General features: G+C 43.1%; 1 protein-coding gene and 1 long non-coding RNA gene across 3 annotated transcripts in view; one reads left to right on the forward strand and one right to left on the reverse strand.

Annotated features, from left to right (window-relative positions):
• The window catches only part of LOC137563367 (uncharacterized), a 173,756-nt gene that overhangs the window by 90,832 nt on the left and 56,887 nt on the right, over window positions 1-26,037 (reverse strand). The window contains exons 3-4 of one of the 2 annotated variants that reach the window (XR_011030333.1): window positions 21,852-21,967; window positions 10,384-10,504 (exon numbers count right to left, since the gene is read on the reverse strand). This is a non-coding gene — a long non-coding RNA (uncharacterized lncRNA). The remainder of the gene's footprint in view (window positions 1-10,383; window positions 10,505-21,851; window positions 21,968-26,037) is intronic. The other variant, XR_011030334.1, reaches the window with a different exon arrangement.
• The window catches only part of STOML1 (stomatin like 1), a 36,131-nt gene continuing 15,630 nt past the window's right edge, over window positions 5,537-26,037 (forward strand). The window contains exons 1-5 of the mRNA XM_068275735.1: window positions 5,537-6,053; window positions 10,406-10,512; window positions 17,005-17,154; window positions 18,988-19,191; window positions 21,159-21,369. Coding sequence (XP_068131836.1) covers window positions 5,981-6,053; window positions 10,406-10,512; window positions 17,005-17,154; window positions 18,988-19,191; window positions 21,159-21,369 — 745 coding nt within the window. The 5' untranslated portion in view covers window positions 5,537-5,980. The remainder of the gene's footprint in view (window positions 6,054-10,405; window positions 10,513-17,004; window positions 17,155-18,987; window positions 19,192-21,158; window positions 21,370-26,037) is intronic.

Here is a 26,037-nt window from a genome sequence, read left to right on the forward strand (position 1 = left end):
ACTGTGGGGCACCTGTCACTAGGGGGGTGAGTGGTCCCTGTCACAACCTATAACTGGGGGGCACCTGTCACTAGGGGCGTGAGTGGTCCCTGTCACTACCTAAAACTGTGGGGCACCTGTCACTAGGGGGGTGAGCAGGATCGGACTGGGACCCTAGGGGCCCACCAAAGAAATTTCAACCTGGGGCCCACACATCCCATGATTGCGGTGAAAAAAGGGCGTGACCATGCACCGGAAGGTGGGCGTAGTCATGATGTATTATGGACAGGGCCAAATGTACATGATCTTAGCAGCATTGTAATTCAGAGACACTGCTGCCCAGCAAAACTTTGCATAGAGTCCCCTCCTTCAATATAAAGTAATGACCTACTTTGCAGAGGTTGCGACCGCAGAGATTGCAACCGCATCAGGGCCCTTGGGCCAAAGGGGCATCAACTACCGTATTACCTCTCTATTGGTCCTTTGCTCATAATAATCCCTTCTATAGATACTTTGAACAGTGGTAATCATTAACAAGCTATTTCCCATCCCCTTCTTGCACCTCTGACACTGTAGTTGCTATTGGCAGGTTTTGGTGCGTCATATCAATTGTTATGTATAGAGTGCTTGGGGGGCCCCATTGTAAAACTTGCATCGAGGCCTACAGCTCCTTAGCTACGCCACTGCTCTCAGCATGAGTGATTACAGCATTGAGAAGATACTTTTTGTGCTGCAGGCAGCAATTGGAGCTCTGTCAGACAAGGAGGGGGGGCCCACCAGAGAACTGGAGGCAGGGCCCACTGAGGGAAAAAACTGTACAACTGTGGCCCAGTCCGACCCTGGGGGTGAGTGGTCCCTGACACTACCTAAAACTGGGGGGCACCTGTCACTAGGGGGGTGAGGGGTCCCTGTCACTACCTAAAACTGGGGGGCACCTGTCACTAGGGGGATTAGGGGTCCCTGTCACTACCTAAAACTGGGGGGCACCTGTCACTAGGGGGGTGAGGGGTCCCTGTCACTATGCAGTGCGCGTGCAGGACTTTCCTTCCCCACTTTTTGCCCTCCCCTCCCTATGGTGCAGAGGGCAGTTTGTGACATGTTGGGGAAAGGGGTGAGGATGTGGGATGCATCAACTTTAATACATTGCAGTAAAATAATTGCCGCCAGTGGGAACTACATAAGTCCCATTTTGGGAGGAAAAATATTCACTTCCAATGATCCTTTGTCATGCAAAGCTAGACAATTAGGCCAGAATATGAATACATAGCTCCCATTAAGGTGCCCATACACTTATTGATTTCCCCATTTGATTCCCTGCAGATTCACTCGATCTCCAGGGAAATTATTCCCCTAACATGTATGATCAATCAACTGATTGACAGAAAATCTACCTGGTGCTTCAATCTGACAGGATGAAAAATATAGTTCAATTGGGGGCGAGGCATGAGCGGTGGTAGACCAATGGTCCATAGTGTTGCACTGCATTGAACAGTGCAACATTGCGGTTTGACCGATTTTCAATAGGTTGTCTGCTGGAATCTATAATTGATGTGCAGTGTGTATTAGGCCTTTCCCGAATTGGCCCTTTCAGAGATGAATAGATTGTTTTGCCCCATGGGGTGTCAATCTATAAGTGTATTGCCAGCTTTAGGATGAACATCTTTTCGTCTTTTGGAATCGGAAGGAAGGCAGGTACCTCCTGCTTTAGTGAAATACAACAGTAGTTGCCTGGAAAAAACACACATTATAGGGTCCATCTATGATGATGGCAGAAGCTAATAATAGAGAAGGCATTGTAGTAATGGCAGTCTACATCTCCTGGATACAAATGCAGGCTGTGTGTTTGAAAATGTGCATACAGTAATAAGTGTCGGTTCAAACTTGACTCACAAATGGGCTGTACATGTTGACAGATGCCATGTTTTATATACAGTGGCTTGCAAAAGTATTCGGCCCCCTTGAAGTTTTCCACATTTTGTCCCATTACTGCCACAAACATGAATCAATTTTATTGGAATTCCACATGAAAGACCAATACAAAGTGGTTTACACGTGAGAAGTGGAACGAAAATCATACATGATTCCAAACATTTTTTACAAATCAATAACTGCAAAGTGGGGTGTGCGTAATTATTCAGCCCCCTTTGGTCTGAGTGCAGTCAGTTGCCCATAGACATTGCCTGATGAGTGCTAATGACTATATAGAGAGCACCTGTGTGTAATCTAATGTCAGTGCAAATACAGCTGCTCTGTGACGGCCTCAGAGGTTGTCTAAGAGAATATTGGGAACAACCACACCAGGAAGTCCAAAGAACACACCTGACATGTCAGGGTTAAAGTTATTGAGAAATTTAAAGCAGGCTTAGGCTACAAAAAGATTTCCAAAGCCTTGAACATCCCACGGAGCACTGTTCAAACGATCATTCAGAAATGGAAGGAGTATGGCACAACTGTAAACCTACCAAGACAAGGCCGTCCACCTAAACTCACAGGCCGAACAAGGAGAACGCTGATCAGAAATGCAGTCAAAAGGCCCATGGTGACTCTGGACGAACTGCAGAGATCTACAGCTCAGGTGGGGGAATCTGTCCATAGGACAACTATTAGTCTTGGACTGCACAAAATTGGCCTTTATGGAAGAGCGGCAAGAAGAAAGCCATTGTTAACAGAAAAGCATAAGAAGTCCCATTTGCAGTTTGCCGCAAGCCATGGGGGGGGGGGGGGGGGGGGGGGGCAGCAAACATGAGGAAGAAGGTGCTCTGGTCAGATAAGACCAAAACTGAACTTCTTGGCCAAAATGCAAAACGCTATGTGTGGCGGAAAACTAACACTGCACATCACTCAGAACACACCATCCCCACTGTCAAATATGGTGGTGGCAGCATCATGCTCCGGGGGTGCTTCTCTTCAGCAGGGACAGGGAAGCTGGTCAAAGTTGATGGGAAGATGGATGGAGCCAAATATAGGGCAATCTTGGAAGAAAACCTCTTGGAGTCTGCAAAAGACTTGAGACAACAATGGAATGGGTTAAAACAAAACATATCCATGTGTTAGAATGGCCCAGTCAAAGTCCAGATCTAAATCCAATCGAAAATCTGTGGCAAGATCTGAAAACTGCTGTTCACAAACGCTGTCCATCTAATCTGAATGAGCTGGAGCTGTTTTGCAAAGAAGAATGGGCAAGGATTTCAGTCTCTAGATGTGCAAAGCTGGTAGAGACATACCCTAAAAGACTGGCAGCTGTAATTGCAGCAAAAGGTGGTTCTACAAAGTATAGACTCAGGGGGGCTAAATAATTACGCACACCCCACTTTGTAGTTATTTATTTGTAAAAAATGTTTGGAATCATGTATGATTTTCGTTTGACTTCTCCCGTGTACACCATTTTGTATTGGTCTGTCACGGGGAATTCCAATAAAATTGATTCATGTTTGTGGCAGTAATATGACAAAATGTGGAAAACTTCAAGGGGGCCGAATACATTTGCAAGCCACTGTATATAGGATATAGTCAAACTTTCCGGTTCATAAAGGATTGTCTCGTATTAAACATAATGCTTTGTTGTGCAGTACAATCATTGTGGATGAAAGTTTGACATGTCTGAATACACTCTGAATGAAGGATTTGTGTTGTAGACCGTAATAGCACATCCGCTACAACCATACATGGCATGAATCTGTAGTGTAGACCTATCATAAAGCAACGTACAAACGCTAAATTAAAGAGGAACTGTAGTGAAAATAATGTAATGAATAAAATTGCTTTTTTTTTTTTACGTTGTTGTAAGCTCAGCACCACGCCCACCTGAGGAAACCGGAAGTGTCCGGTGAAACATGTCGTGGGCTAGCGTGGTTTGCCTGGCGTGTGTTTGATGTCTCCCCCGCTGCTCCTCACTGCTCCTCACTTTCCTCTGGACTACAATTGTCACTCTGACTCACCCCAGTGACGCTTTGCTCACCACACAGCCTGTGACCTGACGAGAAGTCGATCTTCCTGGGACATCATACATCATTGGCTGTATCTGCAGGACTCCTAGAAGCCGGACACCAACAATTTGGTATTGTATCTCACAATTTGGTTGATGCCATGTGAATTATGCAGCTGCCAACTTGCCTTGTCGGATGATACTGTGACTTTTCACATACTTCTGTGCTTCTGCCTATCTGCCATGCCTGTTGGTATGTGCATCATGCAGCTGTGACTCACCACTTATCAGTGTCGGCTTGCTTTGCTGGGGGACTCTGGGACACCTTTCAGAGGTGGTGATCTCACTAAACCTGCTTTGCCATTCCACTACTAACATTGCCTGCAGTCCACATCGTTGGATGTCTTGGAGGCACCCATTAGAGACTGTGCCTCTGCTAACCTGCCATGTCACTTTGCTACCTAAAACTGCTTACACCTACTGCTGTGTGGTGCATATTGAGGTCTGTTTTTTGCTCCTTCCAGTCGCTTAAGTTACATGAATAAACAGTGTTTGCTGGAACCAACTAAACCACCAATAGGTGACCTGCTTATATAGAGAAGAAAACTGGCTACTCTATTTTGATGTGCAATAATTCATCTGTAATGGACACATCTGAGCATCAAGGCCCATTTCACTGGTACCAGTGCTTATGATCAAAATTATGCACATGGGGAGAGGTGAGAGTCTGGAGTGAGTTTGGAGTTGTATGTGTGTGTGTGCGGGTTGATGCGATCCACTACGTCAGGTTTTTTACAAAAACTTTTTCATTTTTGTATACTGCAATCAATAAAATTATATTTTAATGAGATAAACGGTGTTTTTTTGATGTCTCTGGGATATACGCCCTCTTTTTCGCTTCTCCAAAGGTTTTATTACATTTTTTTTTTTACAGTATTAGTTTTATAAATTATTTAGTCAGTGTTTGCCCATTGTAAAATCTGTCCTCACCCCAATTTATATTGTGAAATTTATCACTGGTGGTGACATCTTTAGTACTGCCAGGTAATCTCTGCGGAATGTTTGTTTACAGAGAGTTCTAGGCACAGAGGGAGATACTGCTTGCTTGACAGTAGGAAAAAGCCATTATTTCCCACAATGCAATGAGGTTCACAGACAGCGACATTTATTGTAGGTGCATGTACCCAGCTTATGAGAAAACAGATCCTACTGCTCAATCCAATTGTCCTAAAGCAGGTGAATTATCGCAATGGCACTGGAGGCATAAAATTGGCTACTTGGGCCACACAAATGTCTTTTTGAATTTAAATCACGACCCTGATCACCTCCCAGTGTTGCAAGTGCATATCTGATTTCATACAGCTAAAATATAGACCTCAGAAAGGTTTTGCCAGTACAGAGTAAACTGACAGTTCTTACAGTAAATTACTGGGGATTTCTAAAAAATTAGCTGCAAAAGTAGTTATCTCAACGTAACTCACAGCAGATTTTCCTAAAAGGAAAATTCTATTATAGTAATGGTTTGTCTTGCCTGCCAACACCAGGGGGCGCTGCACTGAAGCCGCCTACCTTTATAAGATGGTACAGCGCACGATATCCTGTGCAGTGTGTGTGCATTCATCATTAGCCAACACTAGGCTTACGCTTCAGTAGCTAGCGTGTCATCCTCCTGGAGACATTTTTCTGGAGGGGATTTTGCAAGTTGTAAGGGTGACGGTCTACAGCAAAATGGACGCGCTATGAGTGAGAGAGGCGACGCTTATCATCTTGTGGTCGCGCCGTCGCTTAGTTATGGGAACCTTGCGTTCAGTAACCAGGAAGAGAAGAGATTATGCTATGGTTCTGCAGCGCTGAATCTGTTCCGCCCGACACCGATGTTTGACTGTACTTATTCTTGTTTGATGAAAAGAGCGGAGCAGTTTATGCCGCCTGGTTAACCGCTTTTATTCTGAAACTTCAGCAGAAAAAGACGTTTTTTTTTTTTTTTTTTAAATAAAGAAGATGTAGACTTCTTGCTTGCGGACTGTCTTGTGCATTTGTGAAAGGGTTGATAATACGGGCGGTGATTTGAGAATAATGTGGAATCAGTACAAGTACACTTCTTTGCCTCTGAGTCTAGAATCCCCGTCTTCCATCACTGCAAAGTCAGGTAAACAATTGTACTCTCGCTGGTATGAATAAGTGCGAAGAGACTGGAACTAAAGTGGAGTAGCTGCCATTAGCAACCAATCAGGTTTACAGCAGCTGCCTACTTATTATTAGTATTTATAAAGCGCTGACATCTTCTGTAGCACTTTACAAAGGATATAGATTTGCCCAGGGCTGGTGTAGTGAAAGTTTTTACTTTATCAGAATCTGCAACCAGGAGCAGTTATTTATAGCGCCTACTATCATAAAGTGCAACCTAATCCATTGATTCAAGCTATTACTATCAGAAAATGTAACCTAACTGTTCTCAAACCCTTCCACTACTGATGCCTAACCTTAATTAACCCACTGCCAATTCTTAAAGAGAACCTGTACTGAGTAAAAATATTTAAAATAAACGCATGAGGTAACTTCAAATGAACATTACATAGTTACCTTGCCATCAGTTACTCTCAGAAGCTCACCATTTTCTTCTGACAATAATCCCTTCCAGTTCTGACAATATTTTGTCAGATCTAAAATATATCAGTTGCTGTCCGTAAAATATCAGTTGCTGTCAGTTATAGCTGAGAGGAAAACTGATGTACCAGGTTATGTCCATGTTTCTGTATGGCTCAAGTGGGCGATGTTACAGTTTAACTGTGTGCTGACCAGAAAGTTGTTATGGGTAATGGCCATTTTCAAAATGGAGGACGGAAAATTCCCTTGATTACAGTGAACTAACAGTATGCGGCACAGGAGAAAGACACTGAGGAGTAGACTACATGGAAGGTAAGTATGACTTGTGTATGCTTATTTTGATTTTTAATTTTCAGTTCAGGTTTTCTTTAACCTTAAAACTCCTCCTACTAACGCTTACCCTTAACTGCCCCCACCCTGCTGCAATCCCAGTAGAAAAAGCAGAAAACATTAATTAATCACCTGGTTGCAAAAAAATTACAGCCGGGATTCTGAAAGGAAGCTGCGTGTGCCCATTAATGTGCAGTCTGTACAGCATGCGTGCGCTGTATGGGAATTTGCAAAATCTGGTAGGTCGCAAAACATTTTACTGCATCGGTGCTGCCATTAAGGTAAAAAGGGGCCCCTAACCACTGTCTCCCCCTGACTGTTCCTGAGTCCCTGGGGTCCCTACACAATGTGTGGCTGCATTGTAATAACTCGCCTGTCCCAGATAAGTACATATGAAAACGGCGCCGATATACTTAGGCACAGGATACAGCCGGTATATGGCTGATCCTGCTTCTGCACAAGTCCGGGCCATGTTAATTACTATTCCCCCTCCAGGCCGCCATGGAGGGTGGGTAATGATATAATTCGGCTTCCAGCGATTGCTGGAGGCCGAATTATTGTGTTTTTAAGCAACTTCGGCTCCGTCCTCTGACGGAGCCGACCTTGCTCACTGAGCGCCGCTATAGACTGATTCCCATTATAGTATATAATTATAGCTGGATGTGCTCAAATGTAGCAGCGCCGAAAAGCACTGCTCCGGTCTCAGATTCCTACTGCATCCCTGCTCCGTTTTCAGCCCCACTGCCTGCCTCTTCTCCATGACCTGGCATAGGTTAGTTACATATAATATGCGCCACATGGAAAAGAGGCAGGCAGTGGGGGTAAAAGTAAGGACAGTTGATTTATTACAATGCTGTCACACATTATGCAGGGGTCCCGGAGAGCAGTCATGGGAGACAACCCGGGGGAAGTGCTGCAGTAACTGGCTCTGGGGGCTGACCTTGTGGAGAGGGAGTAAGGACCCTCCAGGTTACATTTGCTCTGGGGCCTCCATGCTGCTTAAACTGGCCCTGGTTTTGTCATTAACTGTCCCTGAAAGGGGCACACAATGTAATCCCTACCATAGCTACAGTCTTTCCCCAAAAATAGTACCTACTCCAAAAATAAGACCTAGCTTATATTTCAAGCAAGCTTGAACTATAAGCCATCCCCGGAATATAAGGCCTAGTTGGCCGCCCAAAGTGCCCCATTTGCTCCCGCCCTCCTTATGCAGAGTGGCGAGCGGAGCGCAACCTATAAAGCAAACAAGAAGCTCACCGGGTTCCGAGGGGCCAGCGTTAACACCTCTCTTCAGCAGCGCGCAGCTTCCTCTCCTTGACAACAGCTCTTGTCATGTGATGCACGCACGTCCCGGCGTGTCACATGATGCGCCTGGACGTGCGTGCATCACATGACAAGAGCCGCCGTTGTCAAGGAGAGGAAGCCGTGCGCTGCTGAAGAGAGGTGTTAACGCTGGCCCCTCAGAACCCGGTGAGTTTCTTGTTTGCTTTATAGGTTGCGCTCCGCTCGCCACTCTGCATAGGGAGGGTGGGAGCAAATGGGGAACTTTGGGCTCCACTCGCCACTCTGTAGAGGGAGGGAATGGCTGGCGTGCCACCAGGGATGAATGGAACATGCTGGGGGCTGCCGCTGACTACACGGGGGACACATCTGACTACCCGGGGGGGAGGGGGGGCACATCTCACTACGATACATGGGGGACACATCTGACTACCAGGGGGGTGGCACATCTGACTACATGGGAGGCACATTTTACAAGAGGGAGCACATACAGTAGTGTCACCCTCATAATTGTAAGCCCTCCCTGAAAATAAGCCCTAGCACATCTATTAGGGGGAAAATTAATATAAGACAGTGTCTTATTTTCGGGGAAACACGGGTATATGTCCATCGTAATCTAGGGTCAATATTAGGGGAAAGCCAATCAACAAGTCTTTATGTTTTTAGGATGTGGGATGAAACCAGAGTGCCCGGTGGAAACTCACTCAGGCACAGGGAGAACATACAAACTCTGTACAGACTGTGTCCTGGTTGGGATTTAAACCATGGACCCAGCACTGCAAGGAGAGAGTGTTATCCACTATGCCACTGCCATGCTGCTTGATCAGATTGGTCAGGAAAATGGAATGATTCAGTTAATCTGATTGAATTGGTTTACGGGAATTCAGCCGTTAAAGGGAACCTTAACCGAGTTCAAATAAAAAAAAAGTCCCCCCAGTCCCCTGCAGACGTCCTGTGCCTGGGCCGTCACTCACCGATCATCCGTGGCTCAGTGTCGTTTTCGGCGACTAAGCAGTCCAGATACCGACATTTTGGTGTTATTTCCAAAAGAAAGGTTGCAGAGCTTCCTCTTGCCACCCCTAAACAGAATGCTATACTGGGTGTATCTGCCACTCAATTTACCCATCTTCTTATTGGCATCAATTGAGGGGGATGGTGTGGAGGGTGGGTGCGGAGTTTGGGCAGTGTAGCAAAAGAGAGGTACAGTACATAATTGTTCCCTAATAATGATCCAAGGTATAGAACACTAAAAAACAATAAAAGCAAGCCTACCTTCTTAATTCCCTTATAGACAATGCCAGTTGCCTGGCTGTCCTGTTGAGCTTTATGCTTTAGTTGTTTTTGAGTCCCACACCTGCAGCAAGAATGCAACCAGTGTCAAAGCATCAGATCTGCATGCTCATACTGGACCAGTGTTTTAAAGTGTACCTTAGATAAAAGAAAGACAAGCATTTATCTTATCACTTACCTCGGGCTTCCTCCAGCCCCCTGTAGGCCGTGTGCTCCCTCACCATCCTCCTGAGAAACTTTGTTGTCCCACAGTCAGCTCCAGTATATTCCCCAGTCAAGCTCCACTGTGTATGTGCAGTCCCAGCCTTGTGCGCCCCCTGATTGCACTTTCATGGATTGTTCTGTGCATGTGCTAGTGCAGGAATTGGGAGGCTCGTGCAGCAAGGACCACACATGCGCAGTGGAACGCAACTGTAGAATTTGCCAGCGCTGTCTGTGTGACATCGAAGCGGCCCTGTAGGATGACAAGGGAGCTCATGGCCTACAAGGGGCTGGATGAAGCCCCAGGTCAGTATAAATACTTGTCTTGCTTTTGTCTCAGGTATTCTTTAAACTAGTGTTAGAGGCAGATCATCAGCACAGAGGCCAAGCAACTGGCATTGTTTATTAGAGAATGAAGATGACAGCCCCTGAATTCCTCTCACTTTGGATTAGGGCAGTGATCTGCATACTTGGCTCTCCAGCTGTTAAGGAACTTCAAGTCCCACAATGCATTTGCCTTTATGAATCATGACTGTGGCTGTCAAACTCATGCAATGCATTGTGGGACTTGTAGTTCCTTAACAGCTGGAGAGCCACGTTTGCAGATCACTGGATTAGGGCAACATGTCAACATTTTCACTACTGTTGATCCTTACATAATGTATGTTCTATTCACTGTTGTACTTTTTGGAGGTTATACTGTATGTTTTATATCAGTCACTTTGATTTTCATTCATGTTTAAAATGTAGACAAATGTCTAATGCCTTACTGGAAATACTTGTTCTCCACAGCTGCATATGACACATGGCTGACGTGGTGTTGTCACATGGTGATTACTGGCCTTTCTATTCTCGTACTGATCATCACTTTGCCTGTTTCCATTTGGTTTTCTGTAAAGGTAACGTATTGATTTAAAATCAGCACATGATAATTTCTTCATATGTAAAGTAAACCTGTCTTTGTAAGAAAGTTTATGACTTTGTTATACTGTCTGGGACCTGCATATTCCTTTAAAGGACAACTGAAATGAGAGGTATATGGAGGCTGCCATATGTATTTCCTTTTAAAGTGTACCAGAGACTAACTACATGCAAAGATTTATACATACCTGGGGCATCCTCCAGCCCCATACGCACCGATCTCTCCCACGCCACCGTCCTCAGTCTTCTCCATCTTCTGTACCAGGTTCCTTAGGTTCAGCCAGTCTGAGCAAGCGCAGTGCGCTCCCTCCGTCTCTCTCTGTGCAGTACTATCCTCCGCCGGAGAGAGCGCACTGTGCATGCTCACACTGCTCGTGGCTGGCTGAAATATGGGACCCGGTACAGAAGACGGAGAGGACGGCAGCGTGGGATTGATCGGTGCGGATGGGGCTGGAGGAAGCCCCAGGTATGTATAAATCTTTGCATGCAGTTAGTCTCTGGTTTCCTTTAAGCAATACCAGTTCCCTGCCTATCCTGCTAATCTTCTGCCTCTGATACTTTTAGTCATAGACCCTGAACAAGCATGCAGTAGATCAGGTATTTCTGACATTATTGCCAAACTTAACAGATTAGCTGCATGCTGGTTTCTGGTGTTATTCAGACACTACTACAGCCAAATAGACCAGCAGAACAGCCAGGCAACTGGTATTGCTGAAAAGGAAATAACAATGACAGCCTCCATATACTTCTCATTTCAGTTGTCCGTTAATGTCTTCTCCCAACAAGTTTGTATGATCTGATAAGTAAATTGTGTCTTTCTACTGAATATTCAGCACTTTTTAGCTGTCTCCTGACACTCAAGCCTTCGGACTGGCCTGTTGCTGTGATTATTAGCCTTACTGGCCAATGCTGAAGCTCAGGAATTAGCAGGGTACAAGCTCAACTAAAATATCCTGTTGGGTTACTTTTTTTATGGTGTGAGACTTGAGTGGCAGGAAATGGCTGTTAGTGACCACTTGAGCTTAACATGGTTCAATTTGACAGAACAGTCCATAATGGACATGTTGACGGATCCTATGTTAAAGAGTAACTGTCAGGCTAAAAAAGCTAATTTCAACCTCTATTCTCTTGTGTTAAACAGTTTAGAAGGAAGCCAAAAAGGCAATACTGAAGTTAAAAATCTCTCTTACTTTGTTGTTGGATTAATAGCAAGTCTCTTTATTCCCAAGCTCCTAAGGAGGCCGCAGGTCTTCAGGCCGCATGATACTGCAAAGCATTCTGGGGCTGCTTCTTCTCCCTGGTCCTCCCCTTCATTTCCCTATACCGCCCTAAGGCTGTTTTCACAGTGAGAAGTTACAGGCTCATGTTACAGCAGCCTGTATCTTGCAGCCAAGCTCACAGCACTGAAAAAATCACAGGGCATATGTTCTGTTAGAGTATACTGCACCAGTCCAGTATTGCTCCTAGCCACATGGCTAATCAATATTCACTGCATTTCTGTGTTGTATGGATCATGAACCATTTAGGATCTTTGATCTGGATCTTTTTTGTGAGTCGAACCATCAGAAAGCAGGGTGAGGGAGGATATGACATCACAATTGGCTTCATACAAGACAGACAAACATGGAACCTGCCATGAGCTGTCAGGAGCATCAATCTCTGCAAATACTATTTAAAAATTCTGTGAAATCCAAACATGGACAGTAAAATGCATTTGTAATGTAAGTACAGCCAATATTTAGCTACTGATATGTGTTTTTTTTTCTCTGAGACCCTATACCTAACAGCTCCTCTTTAAGCATAGGATCCATTCAAAGATGTTCTGACACATACCTCCTATACCCCTAACCATGCCCTGGACACACCCCTAGTCATGCATACCATAAAGATTTTATAAGAAAAATATGTTGTTTTACAATTCAAATCACACAGGTCCTTTCTACCCTGCTTCATTTTCCTTCATATTAACATGTGAAAAGAAGAAATATAGCAATTTAAAGGATGGGAATAAGGTTTGGAGTCAATAAAACACATTTTTAAGTAGATAAAATATATATATTCACATAGATCTTCACATCAGTCCTGAAAGAGGGACAAAAGGGGAAGAAAGAGGGACAGGGTCCCCAAAGAGGGACTGTCCCTCTAAAAGAGGGACAGTTGGGAGCTATGGCTGACATATCCCTTCCATCTGATGTCTGTTGCATTGATGAAATGCAAAGTCCATTGGTACTTTTTCAGTTGCAAAATGCTGAAGTTATTTTAAATAGAAGATGAAAAATAATTCTCTTTGCAAAGCCTGCACCTTGAATCCGGTCTAGTGTGGTAGATTCCTGCTTTTGTGGATTTGGTGCTTGGTGCATGTTCTTATGGGTTTCATCCAGATCTTACCTGATTCTTTGTGGCTAGTGTACAGTCTCTGAGCTTTAGATTTGGTATAAAATCCCGTGTGCATTGTGTGGAGCTTCCGGGTCTTTACATTAGCCAACCCAAATGTGCCTCTTTAGGCTAGCTTACTATCTCTTCAGGCTATCTGATGACTGACAGGGTGTATGTATTGACAACATCATTCTACTCTTACCCATTGCTGGTTTATGAATGCTGCTGTCCTAGCCTCCTAATTATGGTGGGCATGTACTACTCTCTTTCTTGGCTGTGTAGCCAAGGGTTTACGAGATTATAGAAGCTGTAGTATATACTTCTTCATTGGCCTGAATTATGATGGTAGTAGGGATTGTCATTAGGTCATTTTGATATTTCTAAAGGTGGTCATACATGATACGATTTTTTTTATATTTTTGTCAATTGGAGAATTAAAATCAATTTTTATGATTGATTTACTGTAACTTTTGGAAAATCTGACCAAAGTGTCACATGTGTGTTAAATTTACCCCACTATCATTGAAACTCAGAAAAAAATGTATTGGGTCTTTAAATGCACTTCAACCTCTCCCAAATCATTCAATTTTTTGAAACATTTATTAAAAATGTCCACCTTGGCTAAGTGAGTAATGAATAAAACAGTCACCTTTTTCTTGATTAAAAATAGGTTTAAACATTTATTTTTTTTCTATACAATGCATTATTTTTATCGTAAACTGGGAAAATCAACATTTTATTGTGTTGTGTGTGGCCACTTTAAGACACATCCACCCCAGGTCAAAAGAAGTCACAAAGCTGGGTAATTCTTATTGCACAAATAACAAAAGAACACCTACAATTATTAGTAGTTCACTTTCATCTTCACCTCAAACCAACAAACGTTGATTCCAGTAATACCTTCAATATCTAACTACATGGTTTATTGCAAGCTTTCAAAACTTTGTTTCTTTTTCAGGAATTATACAGAACTGGATAAGAACCATTTTCATTTTAACTTTATTTGTACAGTCCGACTCTTTGGCATGAATAATTTGCACATTTTTTTTCATTGTATATGCCCCATTTTATTGCAGGCCTATTTTATTATCTGCATCCAACAGTGTAAAATTTCTTCTAGCATAATTATAGCATTGTAAAATCCCATTTAAAGAAGAACTTTAGCAAAAAGGGGAAGAAATAAATCAATACATTGCAAAGTCTGCACATAATCATCTTTACTACTGGCAGACAAGAAAAAAAAACTGGACAGCACCAACTGCCCTTATTTATAACCACACCCACTAATAATGCAATAGGCTAAAAGGCTGTTTTTTTTATAGCTATACATATGCAATGAGGGAGATACTGGTTGCTTGGCAGTTGGAAACTGCTGTTATTTCCCATAATGCTGGGTCCTGACATCACATTGTGGGAGGAGTTTCACCACAATATCAGCCATACAGACCCCCCCCCTCCCCCGCTGATCTATTCGAGAAAAGGTAAAGATTTTTCATGGATAAGGGGGCATCAGCTACTGATTCAATCCTTGGTTACAATTCTTTAATATGTAGAAGATCCATGTTTTTTTTTTTAATATTTCTTTGCAAGCTCAGAATGAAATCTTACAATATGTATTATTAAATTGTCTGCTAAAGAAAATAATAAAAGATTCAGTGTACTCTCTTAGTGGCCGTATGAAGCCAATCATTACTTGGGTTTTGTAGTCTGCACTTTGGCCTGGTGCACACCAGAGGAGTTTTTCTGAGCGTTTTGAGTTTTTAAATCTGCTGCTAATGTTATCCTATGTGTCTGTGCACACTGGAGCAATGAGGTTTTGTAAAAAACCCCATAGCATTACATTGGGAAGAGCTTTTGAAACCTCTTTTAGCAGCAGATTTAAAAATTCAAAACGCTCAGAAAAACTCCTCTGGTGTGCACCAGGCCTTTGAGAATGATTTGGAAAAGCAGACTGGTGTTTTGGGCAGTGCAGTCTATTTTTCCTGTTTCCAGTTTTGTTCAGCATATTATTCAATAGCATGTGTTTATCCCCATCTTTCCTATGGCACTGGGCTTTTAGACTTTCCCAGGCTCCAGCAGTGTATGAGAAGTACAATGACCCCTACTTAGGTCACATTTATTATTTCCTGCAGTTAATGAGAACTTCCAGTGATCCTCCCAAGTGGGCTTCCAACCACACACCACCTGATTCTAGTATATGCTATAGATTAACTGTGCTTTACTACAGGCTTTTACTAGTCAACTCTACTACAACCTTTTTTTTTTGTTGTTGTTTATAATTATACAGCGTCGTGGACAAATATGCTGGTACTTCCCTTAAGAGAAAATAATCCACTCACAATAACTTCAAATGGACAAAGGCAATTTGCAGCCATCCCTGTTTATTCTGTTTTTAACAAAAAACAGATTTTGTATTTCTTTAAAAATTCTCTTTAGTCAGAACTCTAAGGCAAATAGAAATAGCATGGACAAAAACAATGTTACCCTTAACTGAAAATTTTGCTGCATAACCTTCAGAGGCAATCACTTCAAACAAGTAAATCCTGTAGCTGTGAATGAGGCTTCTGCACCTGTCAACAGATTGATTCTTGTACCTGTCTCTGAGTAAACTGCGCCAGCTGTGTCACACACGATTGACATTTTACAAAAAATAAAAAACAGTAGGGTTGGTAATGGCAGCAGGAGATGTTTCATTAAAACGTTTTCAAATGAGACATAATAATGTGTACACACAGGTCCAGATTAATATTCTTGAATCTCTCTGCAGAAGCAAATTGCTAAATGACAAGAGTGCTCAGCTTCCTTTTTAGGCTGGGTGCACACTTGTTAGTGCGTGAACGGTCGCATTTTCTGTCATGTGCGTCTTTGTGTTTTCTTTAGTGTGCTTTGTTTTGCGTTTGCATTGTATCTTTGCACATGCGTTTTCTTGCGTTTTGTGTGCTTTTAACACATTTGCGGTTCGCATATACAAAACGCATATGCGGTTTTCTGACGTTTTATACAAATTACTAGGAAGACAACAGGAAGCGGTGATACATCAGAAAACATTTTAAAATAAAAAAGCATGAAAAACGCATACAAAACGCATTAGGGCCTGTACACACTGCTGCGCTTGCGCTGCGCTTTTGAAATCGCATGCACTTTTCAATCGCAAGGTCTTTTGAAAAATAATGAAAATCGTGAAGACCTGTACACACTGCTGCGATGCGCTTTTTCTATTCTCATGAAGGCTTGCGATTTTAAAAGCGCAGCAGTGTGTACAGGCCCTTACATTGGGTGTTTTTGATGCGTTTTTGAAAAATATGCAACACAACCACAGTCTTTAAAAATGCATGTTATAAAATGCATACAAAACGCATATGCATTTTTTTATATACGTTATTTGATGCAGCCCATTCGCTACCATTCCAGGCAAAAACGCTGCATTTTCCACAGCGCTAGTGTTTCTGCTAAGTGTGTTCCCAGCCTCACACTGATTACTGTATGTCATGATGGCTTTGCAAACATTGATGGGGAAAAACTGACAAGAAATCTGTTCTTTGGGAACTGAGCTGCGTACAGACGTTAGTTAGTGGCTTGGCCAAGCTGCATGTACTGTGCTTTGAAGAAGGGAGGGGGAGGAGTGGCAGGAGGTCATTCCATTAAAGGACAACTGAAGTGAGAGGGATATGGAGGCTGCCATATTTATTTCCTTTTAAACAATACCAGTTGCCTGACTGTCCTGCTGACCCTCTACCCCTAATACTTTTAGCCATAGACCCTGAACAAGCATGCAGAAGATCAGGTGTTTCTGACAATTGTCAGATCTGACAAGCTTTGCTGCATGCTTGTTCCTGGTGTTATTCAGATACTTCTGCAGCCAAATAGATCAGCAGGGCTGCCAGGCAACTGGTACTGTTCAATAGGTAATAAATATGGCAGCCTCCATATCCTTTTCCTTTCAGTTGTCCTTTAAGCCAAGGAACGAGTGGTAGTATAAATTAAAACCTACTGTGGTAAGAATTGCAGATTGTTGTTACATTTGTTTGAAGCATGTGTTAAGTACGGGCTTATTTTATGGCAAATTGCACTGAAATATTTTGTCATTTTAACAGATCGTGCCTGACTATGAGCGAATGATAGTATTTCGTCTTGGGAGGGTGCGGCCACCCAAAGGTCCTGGCCTGATTCTGCTGGTCCCCTTCATTGACCGATTCCAGATGGTAGATATGAGAACCAGAGCATTTAGTGTACAGCCCTCCAAGGTGGGTAATACAGCTACAACCAAATATATTGTTCCTGCACAAGACATGCAACTTCAGCTATCAAGTTATTCAGTTAGTTCATTGATGTTAATGTGTAACTTGACTTATTCGCTGAAAAACTAAATTGATATTTATCATTAAAAAAACAAGTCATTTTGTAATTTAATAAAATGAACTTTCTATTTCATTATGTGTTTTCTAGGTTTTTTTTTTTTTAATCTTGCTTTACTGCGACCATAAAAAATGTGCACTGCCTGTTGGATCATTCCCACCAATAAACTGCATAACACTATCCTCGCACAGGTGTTAATAGTCTGGAAAAGAGGGTGGTCTTTATGATACCTCGGCATATGATCCTTATACCCCCCTCACCCCCAGCCACTGCTCTCGACCCAGCCCTTTGGGAAAGAAATGGTATTATGTTCTTGGGGCAAATTGTAGTTAAACTGCAGCTTATTTCCTTTACAGCACTCAAGGACAAATACCCAGCATTCTTTTCCCATTGCTTTAGATACATACAACTAGCGCATGCATTCCATGCTCAGTTTAAAGGGTTACCAGTGCGTACTGAACTGCACCAACTCCTTAGCTTGATAGAAATGGGTCAGGTAAAACACCCGATAGAAAAAAGGCAAAACAATTCCTGCGCTCTGCTATACAGTGTTGCACTATTGATGCAGCTCTCAAAACTGGGTGGTGCCAGTCACTGTACAAAAAAGACAAAAGGGATAGGAGAGAGCGCTCCAATGGTGCATTACCTCAAATGTCATATAAAAACACGCAGTGATATTACACTTACAATTGGGTAGTAAGAATAGCGCATTATACGGCCGCCAGATCACCTCATCCTGCTTTAGCCTGGCCAGGGCCAGCGGTGTGGATGGTACGATGAGGAGAGTCTCACCCGGCCGGGAGCAGTGCGCTGTGTGCCGTCTACGTCCCTACCGGTTTCGGCGCTTAGCCGTGCCTTCTTCTAGACCGGGCTAAAGCAGGACGAGGTGATCCACTGGCGGCCGCTTGAATGCGCTATTCTTACTACCCAATTGTAAGTGTAGTAACACTGCATGTTTTTATGACATTTGAGGTAATGCACCATTGGAGCGCTCTCTCCAATCCCTTTTGTCTTTTTTTTTTTTTTTTTTAAAACACCTAATAGGTGATATCTATAAAGAACTGATAAAGAGAAGCCTGTGATCGTACACTGGTCTCTAAATCGCAATGGGTGGAGATGGGTCTGTTCATAGATTAGGATGACTGGAATGAGGCTTTGGAGGTAGTGAAGAGGGTCTCCTTATGTATTAAAGGACAACTGTAGCAAAAAAGGGCTATGGAGGCTGCCATATTTATTTCCTTTTAATCAATACCAGTTGCCTGCCCTGCTGATTCTCTGCATCGACTACTTTAGCCATAGACCCTGAACAAGCATGAGGCAGATCAGGTGTTTCTGACATTATTGTCAGATCTGACAAGATTAGTTGCATGCTTGTTTCTGGTGTGATTCAGACACTACTGCAGTCAAATAGATCAGCAGGGCTGCCAGGAAACTGGCATTGCTTAAAAGGAAATACATATGTCAGCCTTCATATTCTTATCACTTCAGTTGTCCTATATAGATTGTGCAACACAACTGTATACTGTATACTACACCAGGCCTATCTGCTACCCAGCCAAGTAGCTAAATACAACCCTAACACAAGCAACGGGTTCCTTAAATGTGGCCTGAGTTCCCCCTCCTTCTATTGTCTAATCTGGGAATGCCCACTTGTTAAGTTCTTTTGGCAGCAAGTGGTCACTTTCCTGCATGAATGCACAAACAATTGTATTTATTTTCAGGTGAAATCGCGGGATGATGTGCTGGTGTCCTTGAGAGCAGATGTCCATTATAGGATATGTGACCCTGTGCTTTCGGTGATGTCTGTACAGGATCTGAACTTTGTGATCCAGCACACAGCAGATAATTTACTGGCACAAAACCTCGCCCGCAAGTATCTGAGGGAGATCTATGGAGACCGAGTCCGGATTGCACAGCACCTCAAGGTAGGCACTGAATCCTGGAGAACACATGGGGTATTCAGGCTAATCCACAGGGATTGTGTGCTAGGGATATCTTTGCGATGTGTATTGACATATTGCTTCACTATGTTATCTCTATTGTTTGTGTGCATCATGGGAATGTGCATACTGAGCACTAGAAATATATTAACAATACATGAATTAAAGCGAAGGTATGCAAAAGACACACATTGTCACGATCTGTTCTTGATGGTGACATTTGTGAACTGTTTACATGGACTTCTTCTGTCCACCAGCAGATGTCCCCTCTCTCGTCAAGAGAGCAGAGAACTTCATGATTATTGCAAAAGTTCTTGAAGAGAGAAGGGACATCTGCTGGTGGACAGAGAAAGTTCACGTAAAAAATTAATCAGAAGTTTATATTTTTAGATCACCATATATAGGTATGTGGTCAGCTTTAGTACTTCAGTTTCAGAACTTCATGTGCCAGAGAGTTTTTCAGGTTTTGGAGACAGACTATTCAACTATTCATTACAAAGTTTAAAGAGTAGCGCTCAATGCTGGTTAGTGACTCCAAAAGCACTATATGTCATATGTTCTTGAGGAAACGGCAGTCCGGCCCCTGGGGAATATGTAAGACACAGTGCTACTCCCCTAAGGTTATTGACTCACCAGACCCTGAGACCTTCACAGTCTATCAGCGCATGCAAGGGGTATGACCCCCCGGCCACCCAGGCTAGCTCCTTCTACCTATCCTCCTCCGTCCTTTAGGCTGGTGTAACATCGGTGCTGTAACATCTCCTTACCCACACTGTTGTATGTTAATGTCTTTCTAAAGTGCTAGTACACATATTTTACTATATTTACGCTATCTGGAGTGGTTTTCATTGAGGTGTGCTGGTGGACTGCCTAAAAGATGGAAGAGGATCGATGGAAGGAGCTTCCTCTTATGTCTTTTGCAGGAAAACTACAAGAGACACATGTGGTAACATTTTAACCCTGATAAGTAGTAGAATAGAGTTTTAGGGTTAAGGCTCATGTCTTGTATATTCTTTTTAGTCACAAACTGAATCAAAAGCAATTACATTTTTGCATATTTTGTACCAAAATAAAAGACTTGTAAAATGAGAACAGACTTACAGAATATAAAAGTAAAAACATACATTATTACCTTATGAAATTGGCTTTTTAAATACGTATGCCATGAGGGTATATTACTATTTTTACAAATAAGGTGTTGTAATCATTGATAGCGTTCAACAAGAAAGCAAAAAAACAAACAAAACACCTTTATTTCCAAATATATTAATGTCACCATACATTGTACTAGGAACAAAATCTAAATGTTGTAATAACTAGGATGGATAAGCAAATGCAATTTGTGGGTTTAACTTATAGTTAGTACTGTTTATTGTAAAGCTATACTGGATGTAAATGGAGAAGAAATGGTTTTTTTTTCTTCTATTTTTTCCCTTATTTTCCCTTTTAAAATGCATAGAAAATAAGGTAATTACTAAACAAAATTATCACATGCTAAAAGCCTAATTTTTCCTGAAAAACTATATATAGATTCTGTAGGTGTAAAAAGTAGTACTAAAGTTATTGGTGAATGAATTGGAGCAACGCTGATATGTGAAAATTGCTTTCGTCCTGAAGTGGTTAATAAATTGATAATCTACCACTTACCATTTCAATTTCATAAAAATTCATCAGAAAAATCCACCATTCCTAATCCACTTTTACAATTGGGAAATCTGATTTCTTGCTAAAAAAAACCCCCCAAAGCTTTACATTTTTCAGGAAATGTGATTGTTCTTATCGAATTGACGTAAAATCTGATAATTTTATTGTATCGTGTGTGGCCACCTTTAGGATAATAGATTTGACCAAAACGTTGCTTATTAAGTGTTTAAATAATACATTTGTGTCATCAGTTAACTTCTGTTAAGATTCTACCATTATATATCACATTTCAATCCCACGCACTGCAGGAAGATCTAAATGAGAACGCTAAGCCATGGGGAGTATGTGTTGACCATGTAGAGCTGCAGCTGGAAGCGGTCCTGCGATCCCATGAAGATAACATGAATGTTACCATAACTCCACCAGCTGTGAACCTCCCTGGTGGTTTGGAGCAAATGATTACACAGTTTGTCTCGATGGTCAAACAGACTACTGCAACAGACACATCACAGTTGCCAGGTGGGCATCTTTCCTAATGTTTTGTAGTTTCTTTGAAGGGCAGTATAACCAGTATATGGCTATTTCATATGTCAATTGTAGGATAGTGGAGGAAAAACACAAAAAGGTCCGGGAGCCCAATCTGGTGCAATATTGTTAGTTGGTATGGGTAAAATGAAAGATAATTGAGTATATACTCACAAGGGCGGGTTGCAGCAAGGCAACCACTCGTGTCCACAGGTGGAGAGAAACCGTCCCCACTCGGTCTTTAGTATCCAAGATGGTCGCTACTCCTGGTAAAAACGATTCTTTTGTCGATGGACTCGACTGAATCATCCTCAATACAAATTATGTATGCGGGAATATAGTATAATTACAAGTGGGTAGGAGGCGCCCGGTCTGGATTACGTCATAGTATTAAATAGTACTATATCAGGATGTCAAAAATAGTAGCTAAACCAATCTCTATAAAGTAAGAGACAATTGAATTTTTTTCCCCTTACCTTATAGATGTTTGGCAGAAATAAAAGCAAGTAGAAATAAACAAACGATTTTTAATGGTGCACTTTGACAACGCGTTTCTCGGCTCTCAGCCGCTTCCTCAGGTCAATACAAGTGCCTTTAAGAACAAATGGCAACTCTCAGATAACGTTATAGCAACATAAAACAGTATCAAAAACAGTATTAAAAATATTAAAAATAACCTACGTTTTTCATTTTTATCACACATCTTTATAAATGTCTGTTATAAAACATATATACATCATTTTCTACAAACATTTCTAACACAGCATATGTTTGTATGGATATACGTGCCTAGGGCAAGTTAAGTCTCCTAGATGTTTTAGAGACTGCAATTTTGGTAAAGGGGAGAGAACCCCATAAAAGGCTGGATCAGAGGGGTTCTGATTCCTAGGATTAAAAGGTTAGATAATAATGGGATATGCATGAGGGCAAAGTAATAGTGGGCGGTGTAGAAACGGTGAGGGTAGTTTTCTTCCCTGGTGCGCCCTGTATGTCAATAAGTCATTTACCTATGTGAAGAATAGGAAGTACTGCTAATGGTAAAGGAAAAAATTCCCGGTGGATGGACTACTTGAAGTATATTATAATGTCTAGCTCGTCCATCCTGATTATATCACAGCCTAAGTGTCAAGACTATGAAGTGAGCGGGGGCGGGAGGGCTGCGTCCCTCATGTGATAAAGATATAATACACAAAGGTCTACATGCTCCTACAGCGTTCCCGTGTATCACTACCATCATATGCCTGCCTGGCTTGGGGGCTAGTACGCGGTAAGGACGCCGTGTAGAAAGGGACATACCTTTGAGAAGTTAGGAACGATTATCCGGGCGCCTAGAATGCGCTGCTGGCGCCGTAGGGAGTATTTAAAACTGTCTAAGTCCTCCTGTAGGTGGGTGTGGCGTAGCGTACTGACGTCATCACGTCCAGCATACTCCGATGGGTATGGTGGCCTGCTTGGGGCTAAAAACTCCGTCAGGCTAGGATTAGCACAGGCGGCCATCTTAGTGTGGTCTGAACTGAGGTCTGATGTGGCGGCCATATTGGAGGTGGCATGAGGATTTGGAAAGTACTGGCGGCCATTTTAGTGTGGTCTGGGTTCTAGTAAGCTGCAGCGGCCATACTGGATGTGGCTTAAAGCTTATACATACGAATATTTGTGGCTAGTTTAAGCTAGTTTTAGAGGGAAGTGTAGAAATAATGAACAATAAATAAATAATAATAATAAACTATTGATAACAAGGATAGGGAAGGGGAAAGGCGTTGAGGTGTGTTATATCTTTTAGGGCCCGTTTCCACTAGTGCGGTGCGAATCGCTGGGATTCCACCGCTGACAAAATCGCATGCGGATGCGATTCCGCATGCGATTTTTGCCGCGATTTCGCATGCGATTTCGCATAGGCAGGCTATCAGCGATTTTAACCATGTCACTGCCTGGCTCAATGTACATTAGTTTTAGTGCGATTTCAAAAAACGCATGTGCGTTTTCCCCTATTAAATACATTGCCTGCGAATCGCCTGCATTCCACACGCAGGCGAATTCTGCAGGCCCTACCGTGCAGAAAAATCCTGCACAGAAAAACGCACCAAAAAACTGACAAGTGGAAACAGTCTCATCCACTTGTATTAGTTATGCGAATCCGCATGCAGACAACGCATGCGGATTCGCTCTAGTGGAAACGGGCCCTTAGGGGTAATTAGTAAATGTGGTGAACTGCGTGAAACGTATGAATCCTATTAATGGTCTGAAATCGCCCTCTACTGTTCAGAGGTGGTAAGACATTAGGATATAGATTCAAGATTAAATGTTTGTTATTTTCAGTGTTCTCCCCAGAATTTCTAACCAGCCGGGTGGCATGAAAAAGTAGCCGGGTGGGGAAGTAAGGTCACGTTGGGTGGAGTTGGAGGGTGATGCTGGGTGCCACTACTAGGTAGGGAGGGGCAGGGTGGATCGTGTTGGGTGCTACTTGGTAGGGACGAGTGTAGGTGGATCATGCTGGGTGCTTTCGAATGAGGAAGTGGGTAAGGAGGAATCACACTGGGAACTACTGATGGGGAGTTACACTGGATGATTTCGCATGCACACAAGCTTGTTGCTTGTCTATGTGCTAAACAGCATGTACAAAGGACTGGGAAAGAAAAAACAAGGAGGAAAGTGTGTGAGAGACAAAAGTAAATGTATGGGAGGGAGAGACAGACTAAAGTTAGAAGAAAAAAATATGTATACCAGTGTGGAAAAGAAAGGAGGGAGGGGGGGGGGGGGGGGGGGCAATAGCAAAAAACAATGTGTGGGTCAGAGAGGAGAGGATTGCAGCACTACCATCTAAATATGAATGTAATACAAGTAAGAATGCAGCACTCTCACAGCTCTTACTTGCACAGCACACTGCAGGAGGTCTGCAGACAGGTTTACATCCAGGGGTGCCTCTAGCCATTTTGTCACTCCAGGCGAGCGAACCTGTGGCGCCCCCATCTGGCGTATCTGTATCCCTCCTCCTTGCCGGCAGTCAACCCCTTCCCCCCCATAGTGCTGCAGTGAGGGTACAGGACTGATATTTTCCTAATGCACAGAGAAGACAACAATCCTATATAATAAAAGGCAACTGTCCCTGCTCACAGCACGCGTGCGACGGGTGCGCAGGGATAGACCTAGCCCGTTTTTAAACGGGCTAAAGTCACTAGTGTAAAATAATACAGCCAGCAGCAGGGGTGAGCCTGGGGTGCCTGGCACCTGGGTGCAAGATTTTCTCTGGCGCCTATGGGAGTGGTTAAATTAACCGCGCCCAACTACATAACCACACCCATGTACTGCCTAATCACACCCACACCTTCCACCTCTTTCCGCATGCATGTGATACCCCATTCCTACCCCTCTTCCATGGGCTTGCTCCTGGCTGGCTTTGGCTGCCTGCCAATCTGCTAGTCTCTGGACTGACTCAGGTTGAGAGGCTCTGCGAGTGCGACGCAGTCACACACTGCGTATTTATGGCTGTCTGCGGTCACCCTACTCTCGCTCGCTGTCGTCGGCTCCTCCCCCCGCCAAGCCCAAGCGTGAGGTGGGCTGCCTGTATCTTTCCCGTTGCGCCGCGCAGCCTGCCAGTGTTGCCAACCTTTCACGTTATTTTTTACTGACAAATACCTAAAAATTTACTGACAAAAGATTATTTTTACTGACAAAATTTCCCCACTAAATGCACATAAGAGACAGCGTTTCACCAGTAAATGCACGTAATGACAGGCAGCCTTTCATCAGTAAATGCACATAATGAGAGACAGCTTTTCACCAGTAAATGCACATAATAAGAGACCGCTTTTCACTAGTAAATGCACATAATAAGAGACCGCTTTCCACTAGTAAATGCACATAATAAGAGACCGCTTTTCACCAGTAAATGCACATAATAAGAGACCGCTTTTCACCAGTAAATGCACATAATGAGAGACCGCTTTTCACCAGTAAATGCACATAATAAGAGACAGCTTTTCACCAGTAAATGCACATAATAAGAGACCGCTTTTCACCAGTAAATGCACATAATAAGAGACTGCTTTTCACCAGTAAATGCACATAATGAGAGACCGCTTTTCACCAGTAAATGCACATAATAAGAGACAGCTTTTCACCAGTAAATGCACATAATAAGAGACCGTTTTCACCAGTAAATGCACATAATAGGAGACTGCTTTTCACCAGTAAATGCACATAATAAGAGACCGCTTTTCACCAGTAAATGCACATAATAAGAGACCGCTTTTCACCAGTAAATGCACACAATAAGAGACCGTTTTTCACCAGTGAGTGACAGGGAGCCCCTTTAGGCAGTGAGTGACAGGGAGCCCGTTTGAGCAGTGAGTGACAGGGAGCCCCTTTAGGCAGTGAGTGACAGGGAGCCCGTTTGAGCAGTGAGTGGCAGGGAGCCCCTTTATTCAGCGAGTGACAGGGAGCTCGTTTGAGCAGTGAGTGACAGGGAGCCCCTTTAGGCAGTGAGTGACAGGGAGCCCGTTTGAGCAGTGAGTGACAGGGAGCCCTTTTAGGCAGTGAGTGACAGGGAGCCCGTTTGAGCAGTGAGTGACAGGGAGCCCCTTTAGCTAGTGAGTGACAGGGAGCCCGTTTGAGCAGTGAGTGACAGGGAGCCCCTTTAGGCAGTGAGTGACAGGGAGCCCCCCA

This window comes from Hyperolius riggenbachi, chromosome 3 (assembly GCF_040937935.1).
Source record: "Hyperolius riggenbachi isolate aHypRig1 chromosome 3, aHypRig1.pri, whole genome shotgun sequence".
Classification (NCBI taxonomy): domain Eukaryota; kingdom Metazoa; phylum Chordata; class Amphibia; order Anura; family Hyperoliidae; genus Hyperolius; species Hyperolius riggenbachi.